This window comes from Aythya fuligula, chromosome 9 (genome assembly GCF_009819795.1).
Source record: "Aythya fuligula isolate bAytFul2 chromosome 9, bAytFul2.pri, whole genome shotgun sequence".
Lineage (NCBI taxonomy): Eukaryota > Metazoa > Chordata > Aves > Anseriformes > Anatidae > Aythya > Aythya fuligula.
The window spans coordinates 7886983-7906749 of NC_045567.1; the positions used below are offsets into that span (position 1 = coordinate 7886983).

The 19767-nt window shown below is 40.9% G+C and overlaps 1 protein-coding gene across 1 annotated transcript in view; it reads left to right on the top strand.

The window, feature by feature from the left end:
- LOC116492465 (vesicle-associated membrane protein 2-like) overlaps positions 1 to 19767 on the top strand; it is a 46930-nt gene that overhangs the window by 12944 nt on the left and 14219 nt on the right. The window contains exon 2 of the mRNA XM_032193234.1: positions 18190 to 18304. Coding sequence (XP_032049125.1) covers positions 18190 to 18304 — 115 coding nt within the window. The remainder of the gene's footprint in view (positions 1 to 18189; positions 18305 to 19767) is intronic.

Genomic DNA, 19767 nt, shown 5'->3' on the forward strand with positions numbered 1-19767 from the left:
ATCTCACTGCACAGCACATACCAGGTAGTAGGACTATCCATCTTTATCTTCAGAGTTTGCTTTGCCGGGAAGCCTGTTGTGTTCAGCTGAACAGTGTGGACCTTGTGCTGGATTAATTTTGAATTACTGTCCTGAAGAAATTTTAACTTTTAGGTGCTCTCTGTAAATAATAACGAAATGAAGTGTCACTAATTCTCCCTTTTTGTTTTCCGCTGGAGAGCTTGTGGGGAATATACCTAGAGAAAAGATGTTACAAGTCATTTTTTGCTTAGGGTTCCTTTTCTCTCCCCAGTTTCTTTCTGTTCTGTCAGCATCTTTTTTCTCATATCAATTACTCTGACTTGAGAAATAACAAAGTTCTTCACAACAGTGCTTGAGGACTGCTATGTTTGCTACATGAATTCTGAGGCAGATCTTCAGCTGCTATAAATTGAAGCCACAAACATTTTTTTTCAACTAAAGATTATCCTGTCATACATGTATATATGCTATCTGTTTGTTTTTCTAATGTTTTTAAAATGCTTGGAAATTTTTAAAAACAAAAGGAAAGAAGTGGAACGGAGAATAATATGCTTAAGGTTGGCAAACAATAAGTTACTGGTGCTTGTTAAATGCTAAGTTGCAGATACCAAGTATAGATCATGTTAATCAACTGCTGTATGTCAGAGTCTCTGAGTACCATCATACTCTTCTGAAAGAGGTGTTAGGAAACAAATCCCAAATGACCCTTAAAATGTGTCACCAAACTGATCGCGTGAGAATGGTTAATCAGTAATGTAGGCAAGTAGAGTATTCATTATTTGATCATCCGTTTTCTTTTAGCCTGAAGTTAAGCCTTCTTCAACTGCTGTTTTACAATATGAGTTTATTGTGTAGACAGAAGCCCATTGGAACTGCTGTTTGCTGAAGAAGATTCAAAGTACTTCAAGTATTGAGCGCTGAATTGTTCCGCCACGCTCCTCTGGGAGGGTTTTTTGTAGTGGGAATGTGTTTGGACTGCATATTATTATTCACTGACTGTATATGTAGGTTTTTCAGGCAAAAATATTTGGAATTTCATTCTGAAGTTGACACAAACATTAGTGTTGGATGCTTTTATTCGTACTTCCAAAACGCGCCATGTTTTTCATATTCTTATTTCACTCAGGGCAGTTGAGTGACAGTGCAGAAGAAAAGAACAAGAACAGCAACGTCCTTTGAGAGATGAACAATTGCCTGCTCATTCGGTTAAGAGGAAGTGTCTTCCTCTACTGGAGAGCCACTGACATCACTGAGGTGTAACGTGTTTGAGTAACAGAAGCAAAAACAGAGGCTGAAAAAGAGGTGTCTAGATGCAAGGCTTTTAAACAGAGCAGACTTTGGCCTGTGCCCCCACAAAATGTGGCTTGTGTGATTGCATCTGCAATACTCTGCTAAACATGGTGGAGTGGCAAAGACCACACCGATACCAATTCCTAAATATTGCTGGGAAATCAGTGGATAGGTAGAGGTGAGACACAAATTATTGCTGCCAGATGAGGGAAAGTTTTAAGGGAAGCCCGGGAGCTATTTGGTTACTGCAGCCAGCCATGCCCAGGGATAGTCTGGACCTCATCATACCACCAAAAGTCTTCTGCTGCCTGATTCTCCATGGAAGGGGAAGAGGTGGAGGAGAGCTGGTGGATGTGGCTGGAAATGGAAGCACTGCAAGTTGGCTAGTCTTGCAAGGTGGCAAGGGAGGTAAGCTGGAGGTATTTTGGTGACAGGGAAGTGGTGTAGCAAGTTTGGATGTGAAGCCAGGCTTTATTGGTTTGGGTTCTCATGGAACAGTTTGCAATATAGTTTGCAAAGGCTTTTTCTAATTAATGACATCATAAACAGAAATAAATGGAGTAATTCTGTGTATTCCTGGTGTTTTATTCAAGTAGAAGGGATAAGACTCAGTCATGGTACCAATAAAAAACTCACCACAGAAAAGGCAGAAGTATAAAAGTCAAGAAGTCTGATGTTGTACAGTTAGCATTTGCTCTACAAATAAGCCAGTGGATTGAGTATTTGTCCTGCTTTGATGCATTTTGTTTCCAAGCAAACTAATGTACAAAGGATAAAAATAAAGTAAGACATTAGTAATACACTTTTTTTGGCACCAGTTACTGAAATCTATGCTTCATTCTGTGGTGTGTACTGCAGAAATTTCTAAGTGAATCCAATACATATCTTCAAAGTAATAACTGACAAGTTAATAAAAGCAAGAATTAGCAGACTCAGACCTGCTTCTTCTTTACTTTGTTCAACTCAATGCATTCATACAAGGCTAGACATTCTGGAAATTGTCCATGTTTAATGGATATAGTTAGAATAATTCTAATGCCTACTTTATTTGCTGCCTTTTTTTTTTTTTTTTTTTTTTTTTTTTTTAACCAAATCAAGCAAATATGTTTTTTCCTCTTGGACATTGACAATTGCCTCCCATCACAGCAGAGGACACCTAAAACAGTAAGATGGAGCTGTGCCCTGATGTTAGAAGCACCTTGGACATGGCTTGATACAATGTGGGGTTGTGGCAATAATATTTTACTATAATTGCTTTCCTAAGATGACAGAGCACTGCAGTTCTTGTCATTTTTTCAGTATGAGTCGAACCCAATGTATGTGATTCAGGCATATTCATTTGACAGAATGCTCTGAATTTACATGATTAGAAAGCTCTTCTGTTTAAATGCAATTCATCAAGGCATTTTTCCCAAGTGAAATACCTGTATCAACTTTTTCTTTACAAAGGTGGGAGGAAAATAATCTTACTAAATTCACAAAAAATCTATGAACTGTCTGCACGTGCCATCAGGTAGGTAGGTAAATCATGTTTCTAATTAGTTCCAGTTGTAAAACAGCATGTGCAAGATTGAAGACTGAGTTGAAGTTCTTAGAAAAAAACAAACAAAAAAAAAAACACACTACAAAATAGTACTACAAACTTCTGAAATTATGGATTTTTCAGAATATCAGACCCTCAAACCTACTCAATCTCATAAAATGTTAGTCAGAATCTTAATAAGAAAAATGCTTAGATAAAGTGTTAGCAAGTTCTTTACCGTTGCAGTACCCTTCAGGAATATTATAACACAGAATTATGCAGCAGGTTCTCTGAAACCTCGCCATAAATAATAGTTATGTGGTCTTAAGACATCAATAACTGCTCGCAAACTGTTCTCTTATGCTAGTTTCAAGCTCCTCGCAGAAGTATTTCTGTTAATCCACATACACACAGATGGTGTATTACATATGACGACTGCCTACAGTTATGTGAGTGTAACACAGTTGTTGCAACTAGTAAGAACTTGCATTTATTTTAAAAAGCTGTGTTACTACACAGTAACTCAGATGTTTTGATATTTTTGAGATCCTGATTCTGCAATAAGCTTACGGAACAGAATTTGGTACAGCTTTACCCAGATAAGATCACAGCAGAATGGAAGACTGGTCAAGACTAGACCAGTGCTCTCTTGGTAAAAGAAATCAGATATACATGTATATATTTTTCCATCGCTTTTCCTTCCCTTTGTGAGTGCAAAGTAAAAATTAAACTTGCTTTAACCACACTTGGTTGGATGAGTGTTGTTGAGATTATGGTAATTACTGGTTCATTATCGGAAACTGTATCCTGGTCTTCTGACTCATAAAAGACTTCAGAGCCTCTGTTAATGTTTATCAACTTTATATATGAGCAAAATAGAAGAAAAAGGTCAGCAATACCATTGAAGATGAGATGATTATCAAATAACTTTTTTTCTATAAATTATTTTTTTTTCTGCAAGTTACAGATTGATTTATGTTACTTGGATGTAGCGGTGTGGTGAGTAGCATAAGCCTGAGGCTTGTACTTTATTGTAAATTTGAATTAACAGTTATTGATAAAAATCCAATTAATTCAAATAGAGTTTGTTTCGTGTTTATGTGTGTGTTTCTTTTTTAAATGAACTTCAACTTCTTGTGTACGGTAGCTTTATTTCACATGGTTTACTTTTTAAAGCAATCACAAGTTTGTTTGAATCACAGCAAGGATTGGTGTGCTGACGTTCATGGGTTTATTATTTGGAATCCAGCCTTCCCTTAAAAATTTGAATTGATAACCCACTAATCTTAAGCCATTATGTTTTTATTTGTAAGGTTGGAGAATAATATCTAAAACTTTATCCCTGTTCAAATATTTGCAAGCTTTGGTGGTCACTTCTGTTTGAAGTTTTATTTGAGATGTATACATACATACGTAAGTAGAATTACCTCAGTCTCTCTCAAATAACCTGCGTAACAAAGTCCTGCACCAGTAACTTTTATGATTTTGAAATGAATCAATACTTCACAGCTTATTATTCCTTTGACTTCTCAATTTGGAAATGCCTATAAGAAGTTTGAGCATCTTAACAAAATTTTTTTCATGACAATTTTTTTGAAAAATCATTCGCAAGTAATTTTTCTGAGAATTATTATTCACTGAATTACTGACAAGCTGTTGGTGGTTTTTACTTGAAATCTCATGGAAAAACTGAAATGTGGTCTGTTCATTTAGGCTGGACTAATTCTGTAATTTTCTCTTCAGTTTAAACACTACAGAAACAGGCTTCAAAATCTGTTTCCCCAATAATGTTGCAATTTTTTTAATCTTTCTGGTAACATTTATCTCAGTTAACTCACAGAAATATTCTCAAACAGCAGGCAGTGCAAATTTTCATGTTTTCGTGTGTGTGTATATATTTAGGAACTTGGCCAATTCTAATTAAGACTATGAAACTGAATCAACTCAATTTCCAAGAAAACAGGCAATCAGGGAATCCAGCTTTGATTTGAACAGAATCACAGAATTGTAGGGGTTGGAAGGGACCTCAAGAGCTCATTGGGTCCAACCCCCTGCCAAAGCAGGTTCCCTAGAGCAGGCTGCCCAGGTGGGCGTCCAGACGGGCCTTGAATATCTCCAGAGAAGGAGATCCCACGTCCTCCCTGGGCAGCCTGTCCCAGTGCTCCGTCACCCTCACTGTGAAGAACAGGTCCCCTTATGGGTTAAAACGCACTCTGCAAAACTCTCTTAGATGCTTCTCACAGAATCAGTGTGGTTTTTACCAAAGTCAGCACCTGAGAGTTCTGGGTGGGCAATAATCCAGACATTAAAAGAAAAGAAGTGTTGAACTTGGGAACTATAGAAGTTGAAAGCGCTTATAGGATTACCAGAGTGCCATGGCTTGGCCACAACAAGTTGGTCTTTTTGGATAAATAAATCTCAATATTTATTGTAGGAATAGGCATGGTTTAAGAGATATACTTCTCAGAGAGAGGACAACATGAAAGAATGCACTGTCCTGCTGTTCTGAATGTCTTGCTCCTTTAAAACTTTAAATCAGTATCTTGGAAGTAGAAAAAGTCCTTTACTCTTGCTTGGCCACCATATGAAGCGGCCCTGCATCTGCCATGAGCCAGGTATCCTCATATGGCACACTGGCCATGCCTCAATGCTAGTGCTGTGCAAAATGACATCTTGTTTCAAAGGCACAAGTCCTGTGTCATTTTCAGATTAGCAATGACCCAATATCCCAGAGTCTAACAACTTTGAAGAAGTGGAAAGGACAGCTCTGGGCTGCAGATTTCTAAAGGCAAATAGAGGGAGGCTTTTATGCAGAAATCCCACTGGCCCACACTGAATTTTATAGCAGCTGACTGATACATGCATGCACTAAGATCTTTCATGTGCACAACTCTTTCCATTCTTCATATTTTAGTCCCTCAGTTGATTCATGCTGGAGGGGCCTATGCTACAGATATCTTTGGCCAGTCCTCGCTTAGGAGCTCTAACATTGCAAAGCATCTTTGCAAAGACTGATAGCTCTGTCTGGTGCTGTAGGCTTTGCTTGAGTTAGAAATGCTAAATGAACCATCAAAACACCTGATACGAAATCTTTCAGAAAACAAAAAACAAACAATCAAAAACAGAGAAGGCTGAGGCAGACAAACCTGTTTCATATCTGAAGCAGAAGTCAGTCCTGCCTAGAGATAAGGGAATGGCCAAGATGACCTCCTGAGGCCTTTTCTGAATGCATTTCCTATTTTCCATTATTCTGTTAGGAGAAAAAAGAGAAAAAAAAAAAGTAAAACATCAGTCAAACGGATGTCTTCTACCAGAAACACTCCCGGTACTGTGAAAATTAGTCACTTACATTGCTAACTGGCTAACCTTGTGTGGCTATGCCTTGCTTCCCTTTTTTTTAGTTCCCAAAATTTGTACGATCAGTCCAAAGCCTAATGCTTTCACATTGCATCGTAAAAATCTGATTTAAATATTGGCTTTAAGGGAATACCTTATTTGTACAGAATGCTTAGTGCCACGTGTCAGTTCTGCATATTCCGGACTTCTTTTTAGGCTTCCACTTCCATCCATGATAATTATAAGCCACGACTCACATTGTTTTAAAGCACTTATCATTTATTAAGTTTTGTGGCATTCGGTGACCATGCTGGTTACCTGGCAGCACGGTGTTTTTGGGGCTGTGCGTTTCCAGGTCACTGATCTCCATCATGCACTCAGCCACACGAGTGACTCACCTTCTGCGAGCTCCCTGTTGCTTAGGAGCTGTTTGTAACATGGAAGAGAGTTGGGAAAGTAGTGAGGTAAGAGGAAGAGGGCTGGGAGGCAGAGTGTTCCTGGCTGCCTACAAAGGATTTGTGAATGAGAGGTGTTATTTCATCTAGCTGGGGGAGGAATTTGTCTCCTCCCAGATACAAGGTGCATGAAGTTGCACGCTCTGCTCCTCTCTGTTCCCTGCAGCATCCAGGAAAGTTAGTTATGCTTATGCACCCTGATCATATGCGTTTATTTACCACTGTGGTACCACTTTGTCTTTTAATAGCATCTCTTTGTTACCTAGGGAACGGGTTACAGCCCTGTGCATTCGTTCCCCTGCTGCTTCGTGTTTACGTCTGCCATGCACAAGGCTCCCAGTAGCATCTGAAGTACTGAAACCTGTTGTGCCAGGCCTGCGTTACAGTGCTGACACCAGCATGAGGAAAATAGAAAAGATGCAGGATCCAAGAGAATCCCCCCCCCCAAAAAAAAAAAAGTACTAGCTCTATCAGTGCATTGAACCTCGCTGTAAGTAGGTGAATTTGTAGTGGACAGTTGGGGTAGCTGTAGAAAGTTTTTAACTTTTTAACAGAAAGAAACTCCACAAATAGCATTTGCTTCTAAGCTAAGGCCTGGTCTGTGTCCCAGTCGTGATTGCAGAAAGGTAATAATTTGCCTTTCGAGGGATGTAACACAGATGTAAAGAGTGAGAGAGCCCAAGTGCTTCAGGGATGCGATTTTTTTTGTTTATAAAAACAGAACTTCAAGTCTAATTGGAAATGGATTGCTTTGTCCTAAATAAGATTGTTACCAATTTCTTCTCACTTGAGTAACATGGACTGTTCAAATTTTGAGTAAGTCCTTGGCTTCTAAAGTATCACATATTTATATCTGAAGCATTTCTCCTCAATCCTAATGACCCCATAGTTTTCAAAAGGAGGAGTTAAGGAAAAAGTGGTTACTTGTGAAATACTATAAAAATGATTAACTTCAAGTCTCAGATGAATGCTAAGCAGAATAGTGGTAGTCGTACAGCAGAAATGAAGACAGTTACCGTTTATTTCAGAACCCCAAAGGTTGCTTATGGTGCAAGTCACAACAGATTTTCAGCAAAGTGTCTATGCACTGAAACAGATAGCAAAGGCAGTCTCTTGAGTGTAACAAGATTAAAAGATAGGACCGAGATAAACTGGCCTTTACTGAATTAGCAGAAGTTCATGGATTTATTTGGAAAAAGAAAACGGCAAAATTGAACCCCAGTTTGTGGGCTGTAGCTGTTTGAGAATAAACAGCTGTGCACAAATTTGGTATCTCAGCTAACATTGAAAATCAGATGCCACGTGTCAGCCTCAGCTCTGATCCACAGAGTACTCCTGTAAGCTTCTGCAATCACACTAAAAGATCTGGAAATACGTGATTTAAACATGTGTCTTTGAGTAAAGCAAAAATTGTCAATAAAAAATATCAGAGAGTTTTTGAGAGAAAGAGGAAAAAATAAGAAAAAGAATAGTCTAAGGGGAAACTACACGGCTGTCATCCCATCAAGATGGGAGCCTGAAGAATTTAGGAGTGATGGCTGCATTGATAGAGACAAATCTTATTTTACATGCCTGAAATGCTCAAAATGTGTTTCCATATGCACAGTGTAATTTTCTGTTAGGCAGTATTTCACATTAGTGGTTTCATTGTATTCAAAAAGTTCTGTGGTGGTGTTTGGTTTTTGGTTGTTTTGTTTTGTTTTGTTTTTTCTTCATTTTTGATTCAATGAGAGTTTGAAATCATAAAATCATAGAATCATTTACGTTGGAAAAGATCTCAAAGATCATCTAGTCCAACCTTTTGAGAATGAGAAGTTTCCATTTATTAATATAGCATATTTGACTGGTTAAAGGGAGGCTAGTTTCTGTAATTGATGGATGTTGAAACTGGGGAGAAAAAACATCCCATATGAGTCCTTATGCAATGGGAAGGTGGAGCACCTGTGATTAGGACATGGTCACTTGCAGATGGTAGATATGTTTCACGACAGCTCTCCAAGACCTGAATGTGATGTTCTGTGAGGAGTAAGGATGAAAGCTGAGCTTTCTATGCAGGTACTTCTGCTGTTCTCTCTTAACTCTTGCACACGGTGTGTCTGCTGTTTAGGTAACAAGTAGGTGGGATAAAATGTTCTGTGCAGTAATCTTGGCCAAGTAGTTAGAGAAGATTTAAGCTTAATAAGCCTCCTAGTAATGGAGCATTAATACAAGTAAGGCTGGTAATTACCCTATGAAGTTAAGTTGTGATGAAACTGCTGCTGTATAGAGCTGTATGTAGCAAGACTACAAAAACATTTCACTGCTGATGGAAGTGTGACTTTATCTTTCAGCTGTTTTATGGTTGGTAGGGCTTTTTAATTAAAAAACAACAAAAAAAAAGATAATAGTTAATTTCTTTGTAAAACATAATTAGAATGCAATGAAGAAATTTACAAGCAACTAGAAAGCCCCAAAGCATCCTACATTTTAATTTGGGTCTCTCAAAAGAGAGGCATAAGAAGTATTTTCCATCCAAAAAATATTACTTAAAAGCATGGAAAGTGTGTCACTTGTACCATTTCTTTCTCCTCTGCATTAGAGTTATCTTATAATTGACTGCAACTAGCGCAAATTACAGCAGTTTCTTCTGCATCAGTACATGAGTCAGTGAGTAGGGGGTGACTGAGTCAAACTCAGCCCAGATTCTCCCCTCCCACTCCTGGCCCAGCTGCTGCCTGTTTACTCCTTTGGGTTTAGCCCCTGATCCTGATAGCCTACACAGAAAGGCAGAAATAGGAGATGCTCCTACTCCTGAGAACACAGGTGAAGTCTAACCGTGCTGTACTATGTCAGCATGAACTTCAAGTTTATCATCTTTCTGTTCTGAAATAGGGCTTGGGAATTTGCCTAAAGCTGACCATTTCCACTGAAATGTGTCCTTAGTGATTGTCCCAGAGGCTGTAGGTAGAGCTTTGTAAGTCTGGATTGTCCAGCAGACCATGTTGTTTAATGTCATTGGCTTGCTCAAATGTGCTCTGACTTTAGAATCCTGAATTTCTGAAGCATTTCTTTAGTGAAGTATTTGATATTTATATATCGCCCCTATAGTTTCCAAGGGAAACAGTGTTTCTTCTTTTTCTCTTGATAGGGAGGGTAAAACCACCAGCAATTATACTTTCAGTGTATTTATCACTTTATTCTTGAGTTGTTTCAGCCATAGCCCAGTAAGACACTGAGTGAAGCATCATTCTGTTAGGCTTCATCCTTCCCGCAGCCTAGTGTGCTTTGGGGATTTTCTTTTTTAATCCAGTGTTGTTTCAGTTTGCAACTAGTTTTTCTCTTTCCTTACAGTCAGATCAGTAACCTAGCAGGAGGAAAATAAAGGCTTTGTGTTATCCAGGATTTGATTTCTCTCCTGAAGCTTTTCTTTGTGTTTTTTTTGTTTTGTTTTGTTTTGTTTTTTGTTTTGGGTGCGTGTGTATGTGTTTTGTTTGTTTTGCCCTCTTTTTGAGGGTGGTGTCTGTTTTTGAATGCGCAGTACAAGCACTCTTCTATTTATAAACTAAAATTCCTAGGGAGAAAAATGCAACTCTTCCTTGACGGTTGGTCTTAGTTTTCTTTTTCCAGGTGTATCAAGTAACATCACCATGCAAGACAGAGTTGTCAGGGATAGAGCAGAAGGCTCCATCGGCTCAAAGGGGACAGGTTAAGAATCAAACACGAGGTGCTGACGGAGCATAAGGAACTTTAACTAGAATCTGGTACTTTTTGTAGCAGCACGTTCATTTATGTATACCTTATGAGCAAACAATGAGAGTTAACCCTTTTCGAAGGAAAAAAAATAATGGCTAAAGATGCTGTTCAGTGTAGGGAAATTACCTCAAAAGGAGGTTGTTTATTTTGGAGTTGTTCAGCTATTTCAGTACTCTCTATATAAGTATATAGATTTACAGCCCTTGTAGCTGTGAAAAAAAACCACATACCTAATGTGATCAGAGATTACCCAGATCTGTAACTAGCCTGATGCAGAGGTTTGCTGGGGCAAGACCCCCACTGATCTGGGCAGGGCAGCAGCGAGGCCGTGCTGGCAGGAGGTGAGCAGGCTCCATCCTGCAGTGGGGTGCACTGTAATATGTGTGAGGCTGGGGGAGCCTTCAGTGCTGCCACTGCTTTTGGAGAGGCAAATGCTAAAGTATAAAAACATAACTAATAGTGGTGCTTAGAAAACCCGTATCACAGTGTGGTTAGAGCCAGGGTCAGCACAGTTCCTAACTGCAGACTGAGTGCTCTTTTAAGTGGACCAGATGGGCTACAGGTTGTAACAGTGAGTGTAGCTGGCTGGATGCTTCGTTAGTTCCAAATGTTTTTGTTGAAACCTTCTTTTGTCCATCTAAGGGTGAAGAGAGTGGTCAGCTGGGATCTAAAGACATGACAGAATTAGTCTGTGTGCAGGTACTTTTGGGGTGGGTGATCACTTAACGCTAACATATGTTTGATAGTTGGCATCAGTGTTGTTCTGAATTTCAATTCGTGAACCTACAATGTGTCCAACGCCACCCTGAGTCACCTCACCCTTAATCATCCTTCAAGCAAATCCGTCAGACTACTCTGCAAAGCGTGGTCAGTGGTAAACACATGATTCAATATCCCCACACTGTGTTGACTTTATCTTAAGCCACAGCCTTTGCAGAAGATGACAGCAAGGGAAAGAAGAATCTAAACAAATCTGGAGCGCTGATATTTCAGAAGAGGAATCCTGACTTGTGTTGCTTTTCTGACTAACAGAAACCCCGCCTGAGTCACCACAACTGGCTGTTGTGAAGACTGTGATTTAGGGAAATTATGGAAATAATGCTACTCTTTCTGGCAAATTCTTTGTCACAAAAATTATTCAGCTGAACTAATTGGTGTAATTTAGGATTCAGGTGCTTTGGGCCTTGTAAGTAATACTTATTTGGCTTGAACAGAAGATACTGGAGAAGATAAATCAGTCAGTCATTACTAGCATAACAAGTGATGATCAAATTAAAGATGATGTCTTAGGTTCCTCTATTTTTCCTCTGTGTGCATATTTAGCACACCAGATGGTCAATACAGTCATAATAAACTGGTGGGAATATTTAATTAAATGTGTTCCCAGGACATTAAATGTAGGGCATTATTCTTTGGCTGATGAGCAGAGTAAATATTTTGTAATAACGGCGAGTCCTTGTAGAATATTGCTGGTAGTAGATGAAAATCACATTTGGGAACAGAAGCGTGTTCAAAGCAGAACTTTCTTCACAAAATTAAGACATCTCAAAATGCTAATTCCTTTTATATGTGATTTTTTTTTTTTCCTACCACCAATTCACTATTACTCATTACGACCCAATTATTACATTGCATGAGAAATCACTTTAAAATTGATAGAGAATGCAATGAGTTGAAATTAAAGTCTGTAGTCATTTAATTGGCAATAGTCACATTTTTACTGAACACTGAAGGTCTCTGACGGAGCACTGAAAAGCAGAACGAAGAACATCATCTCTGTTACAACTGTGAGTGTTCCCTGGTACTGAAGGAAGCCTGTTTGGTCTTGTTGGGAGTAAGTTGTGCTCCCTCTGTGAAACCTCACAGGACAGAAAACTCCTTTCTTTCCATCCCCAGCTATGCAGCTGTCCATCAGCCCAGCAGTGACACTCCCCTGTTAACAGTATAATTTTCACTCTAACCAGCTTTATAATATCATGACCTTCTTTCCTCCCATAGAGCAGCTTTGTTTGCCTGTGAAAGTGAGATTAGTAGAATGAAAGCAAAGATAAAATTAGCTTGAAGCAGAGAATAGTAACTTGAGAGGGGAAGATCAACTAGAAACCTGAAATACTACAGTTAGTGGGCAACAGAACTGAAAGAAGTCCCTTGTTGAGAGTGCATCTATCTCAGAACTAAGTGGGTTGTGATCTCTAACCGGGGTTTACTTTTGAAGAGTCCTTTCACCTGACAGGCAGAGAACATGATTATCAACCTGTAAGATGGCTGGAAACCTAATCCTGAAGGACGCTTATTTTTCAGTTGTTGGAAGTGTCCTTTATCTGGACATCTCCTGACATTAGTGTGTGGTTTTGAAAGAGTTACAGGACCTGCCATCTGACACCATCACATTTTGCTATGGGAAAAGCAAAAATTTTGGCAGGAGGTATTGGGATAGATAGCACTTGATTTCTAGACATACATGATCCCAAACAGGATCATGAGAACCCATCCACAACTATGCTATCCCTGTATCATTGTTAAGTTTGTACAGTTAGGCACACAGCGCTGGAAGGCCCAAAACTTCAAGGAGTTTAGATATTAAATGTGCCAATTCCTTTGAGAGATGGCATGTAAGAAGGCTAGAACAGAATTTTACTCTGTCCTCTTTGGTTAGGCTATGCTTTTTGGGACTGTGTCAAACTGCACTTAGCTAAACTGATTAGAAATCATTTGTGCTGGTGTTGGCTAAACTGACCTGCTGCAGAAATAAGGTCCCATTTGGAAGAATCCAATTATCAGTACACTGGAAACCAGCAAATCCCTCCAGAAAGCAGAAAACTGTTAAGTATTGTCAGTAAAAGTTCTCCCTTGCAAATCAACAGTAGAAAAATTGTTTACTGCAAAAAAAAAAAAAAAAAAAAATTGTACTGCTGCACTGTTGCATTGTTTTGCATTGTTCAAAATTAAGAGCCACCCCCCAGTGCTGCAGAGCTCCTTTATTTCCGTATAAATCCTCCCTGTCTCAAAGCTTTCAGAGGTATCTAAATTCACAGATGAACGCTCTCTGTACCAGGGACAATTGTGAGCCTTTTTTCTTTTTTTCTCCAGTTACTGTTAAGTCCTGGATCTTGACTGGCATGCTTAGTCACTAAAATAGTGTCTGAATTTGCACTTGTAGCTGGTTTTAATTGTTGGTTTAGAGTTAAGTCTCAACAGTGCAATTCTAAGGAAGTGTTCTGATTTTTTTTATTATTATTGTTTTACTATTAAATACAGTTTGTATGTTTTTTAGTGCCTTTGGAACCACAGACTGTCAAACCTCACTTAAACAGTCATGCGCAGGTGGATAGATTGATTTTTAAAGGGTCCAAATGCAAGAACAGTCTTAAATGTACCGAAGTTTGGCTAGTTACAGTGACAAATATTGGCTAGTTACAGGGAGAGGGTTTGAGGAAAGAGAAGTCAGACTGGGATTCATAGAAAATTGCCTCCTCGCTTTCACTTTTTACAGGGCTCATGAGCCAAACCTGCTGCTGCATGGTTCCCCGCCCCCTCCCCTGAGCCCTGCCAGCTGATACAGCTGTCTGATAGCATTTGCGTTCCCCTTGCTGTAACCTTTAACTATGCGAGTCTTTCAGTCTTTAAGTATGAGAGGTTGAAGATGATTCCTGCTCTTAGAAATGCATTTGTGAGCTTTGGTTAGGAGCCAGTGGCTGAAGAAGAGGGCAGCAGGAGGATGGCAAGGGTGAGGCCTAGGCTGCCAGGCCTTCCTGGGACACAGCACGTCACCTCTCTCCCTCGGTTTCCCAGACGTGTGCAGGAATAACAGCTTTTCCTTAGCTTATCGCGATGTTGTTAGGATAAAGACTTTGACAGGACTAGGTCCCACAGCTGAGATTTTAACCAAGAACAAGTTGCTGAAGACAGCTGTCGAGGTCCTAATGTGAACTACACCAAAGCATCTCTTGTGCAGCCATGCTGATGGCTTAGCATCTTCCTGGCATTTGCTTTGTGCATCTCCCTTAGTCTGACCAACAAAATTCTCCTACACAGCTCACACAGATGATCCAAGATGTAGTATGTGTCAGGCAAATATTCCCAGACGTTAGATACGTGGTCATCCTTAACGGTCTTTCACCGAGTGCTGAAATGGAAAACAGTAATGCCAGATACCCCCAGTTCTCTCTTCGTTAGAGCTGCAGCTCCCTTTTCCTGTTAGAGCTAAGTAGTAAACCACTTCCAAAATATGCAGGTGAGGTATCTGTTAGTCGTGATTTTGACCTAACAGCTTCAGACCCAGCAAGCAACCAAAAGAACTGGGAAGTCTGAGTCAGCTGAGACCATTTTACTGAATCACTAGGACAGCTCCCAAATGTTTCCTCCTAGGTGGCTGTGTACATGCACGGATGCAGCACCTGCTTTCAATCAGTGAGACTGCTCATGTGCTAACTGGCATGCTGGGGAGCAAGGACACAGCTGATGTTGCATAAAGAACGACCTAACTGCTCCAAGCACGCAGGGCTGTCCTCAGGCGTGCTGAACCTGCTGGAGGTCTTTAAAAGATGTTTGGATGTAGAGCTTACTGATGTGGTTTAGTGGAGGACACGTTAGTGTTAGCTCAGAGGTTGGACTCAGTGATCTTGGAGGTCTTCTCCAACCTAGATGATTCTGTGGTATTGCTTCTTTGTCACTTGTCGCTCTCCTAGAGTGTAATACAGAGCTCTGCAACACTGCTTGCAATTTAAGAAGATTTGCTAGGGATTTATACCCCTTTTTCACTGACAATAATAGAGCATTATTTCTTGCAAAATAAATTTGACCTGTTCCTGACAGTGAGATTCTCAGCATCAGTGATAACTATATTTACTCCCTTGTAAAAAAATTAGTACACAGGTCTGAAGGCTAAGGGCCCAGTGACAGGGTTTTTATATGGATTTTGCATTCTTTTATAGCTCCTAAAATTCAGGCCAAGCCACAAGAAGTAAGACTTTGAAGTACAAGAAGCATCTCTACTTTAAAAGAAAGCCTAACATAGCATTAATGTTTTGCATAAATTCGTTTGAGTAATGCTTCCGAGAAATTATAAGTTGATGTGACACAGCACAGAGGCAATAATAGCACAATGTAAATGTAGGTTGGACTTTCATTCTACCATTTTTGCACCAGAATATCACAAAGAACATTGTTGCTTTCCAATGCCTTAAGTCTTCGCTTCCGTCTGTATTAGAAAATGTAGGTTCAAAGACAAACTCTTAACAAATACCCTGTGGGACTGGAGCCATGGTAGCTCATAGAAGTACCGTCTTCTGCTGCTGCCGCCCTGCTGGGATCCTTTCTGCAGAGCTCAAACACTGACAGGGCTGAGCCAGAAGCATGGAGACCCTCAGTCCTGCTCTGAAGTGCCCTGGGAGGCTGGGAGAAGGACGTGATGCAGGTACTTTTGTCCCTGTTTCACCTCTTTTGGATGTTATGTGCTGCCTAATCATGTGAGAGGGCTTATGCCTTGTTAACCCGCAAGACCCGCTGGTGGCGTTAGCTGCCTTCCTACAGCATGGCTGGGAACCTGCACTGGATGCTGTGCCTCTTCTGCTTGCTCACTGCTCTGACCCCAAAGCCCTGGGTCAGGCAGGCGCTGGTGTTCTGTAAAGAGAGCACGACTCCAGGGACGAAAGGTTGGGGAAGGGTGCATCTGCTCTGTAGGCAGCATCCAGCCCTGGCTGCTCCTGTATTAGATTTTGCGTAATTGACTAAGATGTGGTTGTTAATTACAAGCTTGCTGTACCTTAGCATAAAGATTGTCATCTCTCTCTGGTCGTTAGAGTAGCTACATGTAGCTGGATCATAAAGGCAGCTGTAAAAGCAACCATTGCTGATACCATTCCTTGCTTGTGCAGGGAGCAGAGCAACCCCAGGAAAAATAGGTTAAACTAAATTAGATGGCAGCAAGGAGCTGCGAGAGAACAAACTGGGAAGTGTCTACTTTATGCCAAATCATTTTAAGGACAGCCAGGGAAACACACACACACAAAAAGATGAAAATTGGTCTCCAGGATGCTGGTAGTATGTAACAGAGGTCCTCTCTTGTGCTAACATTTGTAGTAGTGAGAAATATGACAGTGCTTCCCCAGAAAAATACCTGCTTATGTTGACTGGGGAAAAGCCTGTCTATTTCTTTGACAGCAAAGAAATTTCACAATTTCAATTTTAGATCAGTTGTTCTGATCTGAACAGTTCTAGGAATTACTTTTGAAGTTACTAATGCTCCAGGTGTGATCTTGTTTGGCGTTATTTGGGCTTGTGTATGTGATGGTCAGATTTTGATCCTTTGTGACGACTGTGTAAACTCAGAATAAATTCTGCTGAGATCCTGGCCCACGGTCCTTCAGTGGTGTAATTCTGTTGCAGGTGGCAACAGCATCTGGTCTTTTATGTTTTTAATAGGGGCAGTGAAGTCCTCAAGGCGTAAGCAATTTCTGTACAGCTCAAATTCTTTTCTTTCATCTACAGCTTGACAATGCCATTCTCACCCGCAGCTTAAAAAAGAAATGTGAGATGCAGCAGTGCTCCAGGTCTGCCAACAGCAGCTTCATCGCTGGGAGTCGGTGTGAGGGTCCCAGTTATCTGTAGGGATCTCAGCCCACAGGCAGTGCTGTCAAACTGAATTTTGCAGCTTTAGGTACATTTGGGGAACAAACTTTAGGTGCCTCTAGGCACTTTGACTGTGTCTTAATGGGGCCATAATTCCAGCAGCATTAATCAGACCCCAGGGTGTAAAAGAGAATGATTCATAGAGAAACACTGTGTTCTCTCGGTCTGTCGATGTGGGAAGGCATTGGTAATGCAGGAGTGGGATTTCTGATATTTTTCAGTCCACATGCTTAAGGGATTTCCTCTGCAGCTCCAGGAAGGGTTTTATTTCCCTGCAGGAAGAGGTGGCAGGGGTCCCTTGAAAGGAAAGGGAAGGTTTCACACACTGGAAGTGAGGGTGTGAAGAAGGACAGGCTGAGGCTGACGGACCCTGTTCAGGCCAGCAAGGTGACGTGCCTGCACAAGCTCATGCACTGGCATAGACCTGAACCCCTGTTGCATTTCGAGGGGCTTTCACTCTGTCTTCTGTTATTTTAAAGCAAGCCTGGGGGAAACTGATGTTGATGCTTAAGAGTGGAGCTGATGCTTAGATCAGGGCTCTGTTCAAAGCATTGCTACAAATATTCATCTGGGATCCATTGCAGGTGTTGAAGCCTGGCCAGCTGCTCAGAGGGGGCATTTGAGGACCATCAGTGGGGTGTTTAAACATTGCTGAGTGCCGGAGATGACTAACCCCATGCAGTGTGATTCTTGCCCCCACTTCCTCCTCCATTTCTCTCTCTTCTCCTTTGTTTATCTTTACTTGGTTAGGTTCCAGCCCGACATCAAGGAGCAGGGGAGCCCGTCTTTCAGCATGCTGAAGAGGAAGACAGGCTTGCAGCCCTCGCTCCCATAATATCAACACAAAATACCTGGACAAAAGTCTGTTTTCTTAGTGGGATATAAGCTCTGCCCTGCTAGCCAGGGCCGTGATCAGATTGGTCCTTGGACTAACTTAGGGTAGATGATCAGAACTGCTTGGTTTTTAAAGAGGCAGCAAGGGAGGGGAGGAGTTTGATACGGACCCAACAAGAAATAGCGTGCAAACTAATTGCAGAGTAGGATGGAGTGGGACATCAGGGCTGTGATCCAGGAATGGAGGGCTGTCAGACAATGGACAACTCCTTTTAAAGGAGATACAAACCTTTGACTTGCTCCAGAAGAGAGTAGTGAACAGGTGAAGATGGATTCGGTCACTTTTTATGTTCTCTCTTTTGGATCTAGGTCTGCTCCAGCTCCTCCTACCCAAGGTGCCACCAGTGCTGGGGCTGTAGGGCCACCTCCTGCCAATGTGGCAAGCAGCAAACGGCTGCAGCAGACACAAGCCCGGGTGGATGAGGTAAGTCGCTCTGCGTGATTTGTTGCTCACCACAGGGGTGGTGTTGTGATTTCTTTTTCTTTAAGATGCTTGCCTCACTAGCTATCCTGCTTGTCTGAAGATGGTGGGTCTAGGAAATGAGGGTTTCCAAAGGATGGCATTTCTGAGGAGGCAGACAGTGCAGGAGGTATTCTGAGTGTGAACGTTCTTGTACTGGTAACACTTCCGCAGCATGAATATGGACATCGGTGCTGATTCAGGAATTCATCACAGATAGTCACATTAGGAGGAGATGTCATAGTGAATCAGCTCTTTTAACGTGTTCCTGCATTCCTAAATTTTGGATACTAATCTCACAGGCTGTTTTATAGAGACAAACCACTGGCCTCTTGTAGATACATGCAAGCTATGAGTGCTCTACAGGTGAGGGCTTTTTTTATTAGTCAGAGGTGTAATGATTAATCATCAGAATTTATCCCGAAAGAAAGGCACCCACACATGACATCACAACAACATCTTCAACAAGTGCTCACTCCTTCTGAATGGTCCTGGAGGAACGTGTGCCTGTTCCAGCACGGATTCTTAAATTCTTGTAGTATACAGAAAATCCCTGACACCTTGGCTGTAATGCCAACATCCACCTAACTGCCGTGGTAATGGGAGTGACCGAGCACACTGCTGCTCATGGGTGTATCCTGAGTGTAACAGGGGTACAGCAGCAGCTGTAGCATCCTTGCACACTTACTGTGCACATTTGTGTGCTGGTTACTTAGTACAGAGTTTTGCTAAACCCCTACAAAGACTTAAGTACTTAATTACTGCCCATGTGGAAATGGCCAGGGCCTGTGTGATTCTTTTATACAAAGTCAGTAAAATAAAAGCTAGAAAATAGCTGTTTACCAGCAAAAAGGTCGCTTTTCAAAAGCTCTAGGTATACTGTAAAAGACCTCACAACATCCAACTCAAATGCCTTTCTTAAGATGAATTAAATACACCTGTCAGATTGAGGTTTGTCTCTTTGAGAACTTTTCTTTGCTGAAACCTGAACCAGGGTCTTTCTGGCCTCTCTTTTGCTGATGCTTTGAGCTGATCACAAGAACATCCTCTGTCTGCAGAAATATCTAGGCCTGGTTCTTTCATTATCACTGATTTTCACATCACTGTAACTTCATTGATGTTAATGGAGTGTCTCTTGCAGCAGGGAAAGGAGCATTACACTTCAGCTTCTGTCTTGGGTCAGAATAATGAAATAAACTTCTTGTACTGAATGTATTACTTCATAATGGTGCTGTAATTGTTTATGTGAGCTACAGTAAAAGTATTTGTCCCTAGAAGATGAAAAATAATTGCTCATTATTACTTAAAAGGAGTAATGCAGGTCAGACATGTAGGGCTCTTCAAGCACATCAAAGGAGATGGCTCCAGTGAGCCCCCACTTTCTGTCTGAGATATTCCATAGTCTGATAATTCTCACTGAAGCCCAT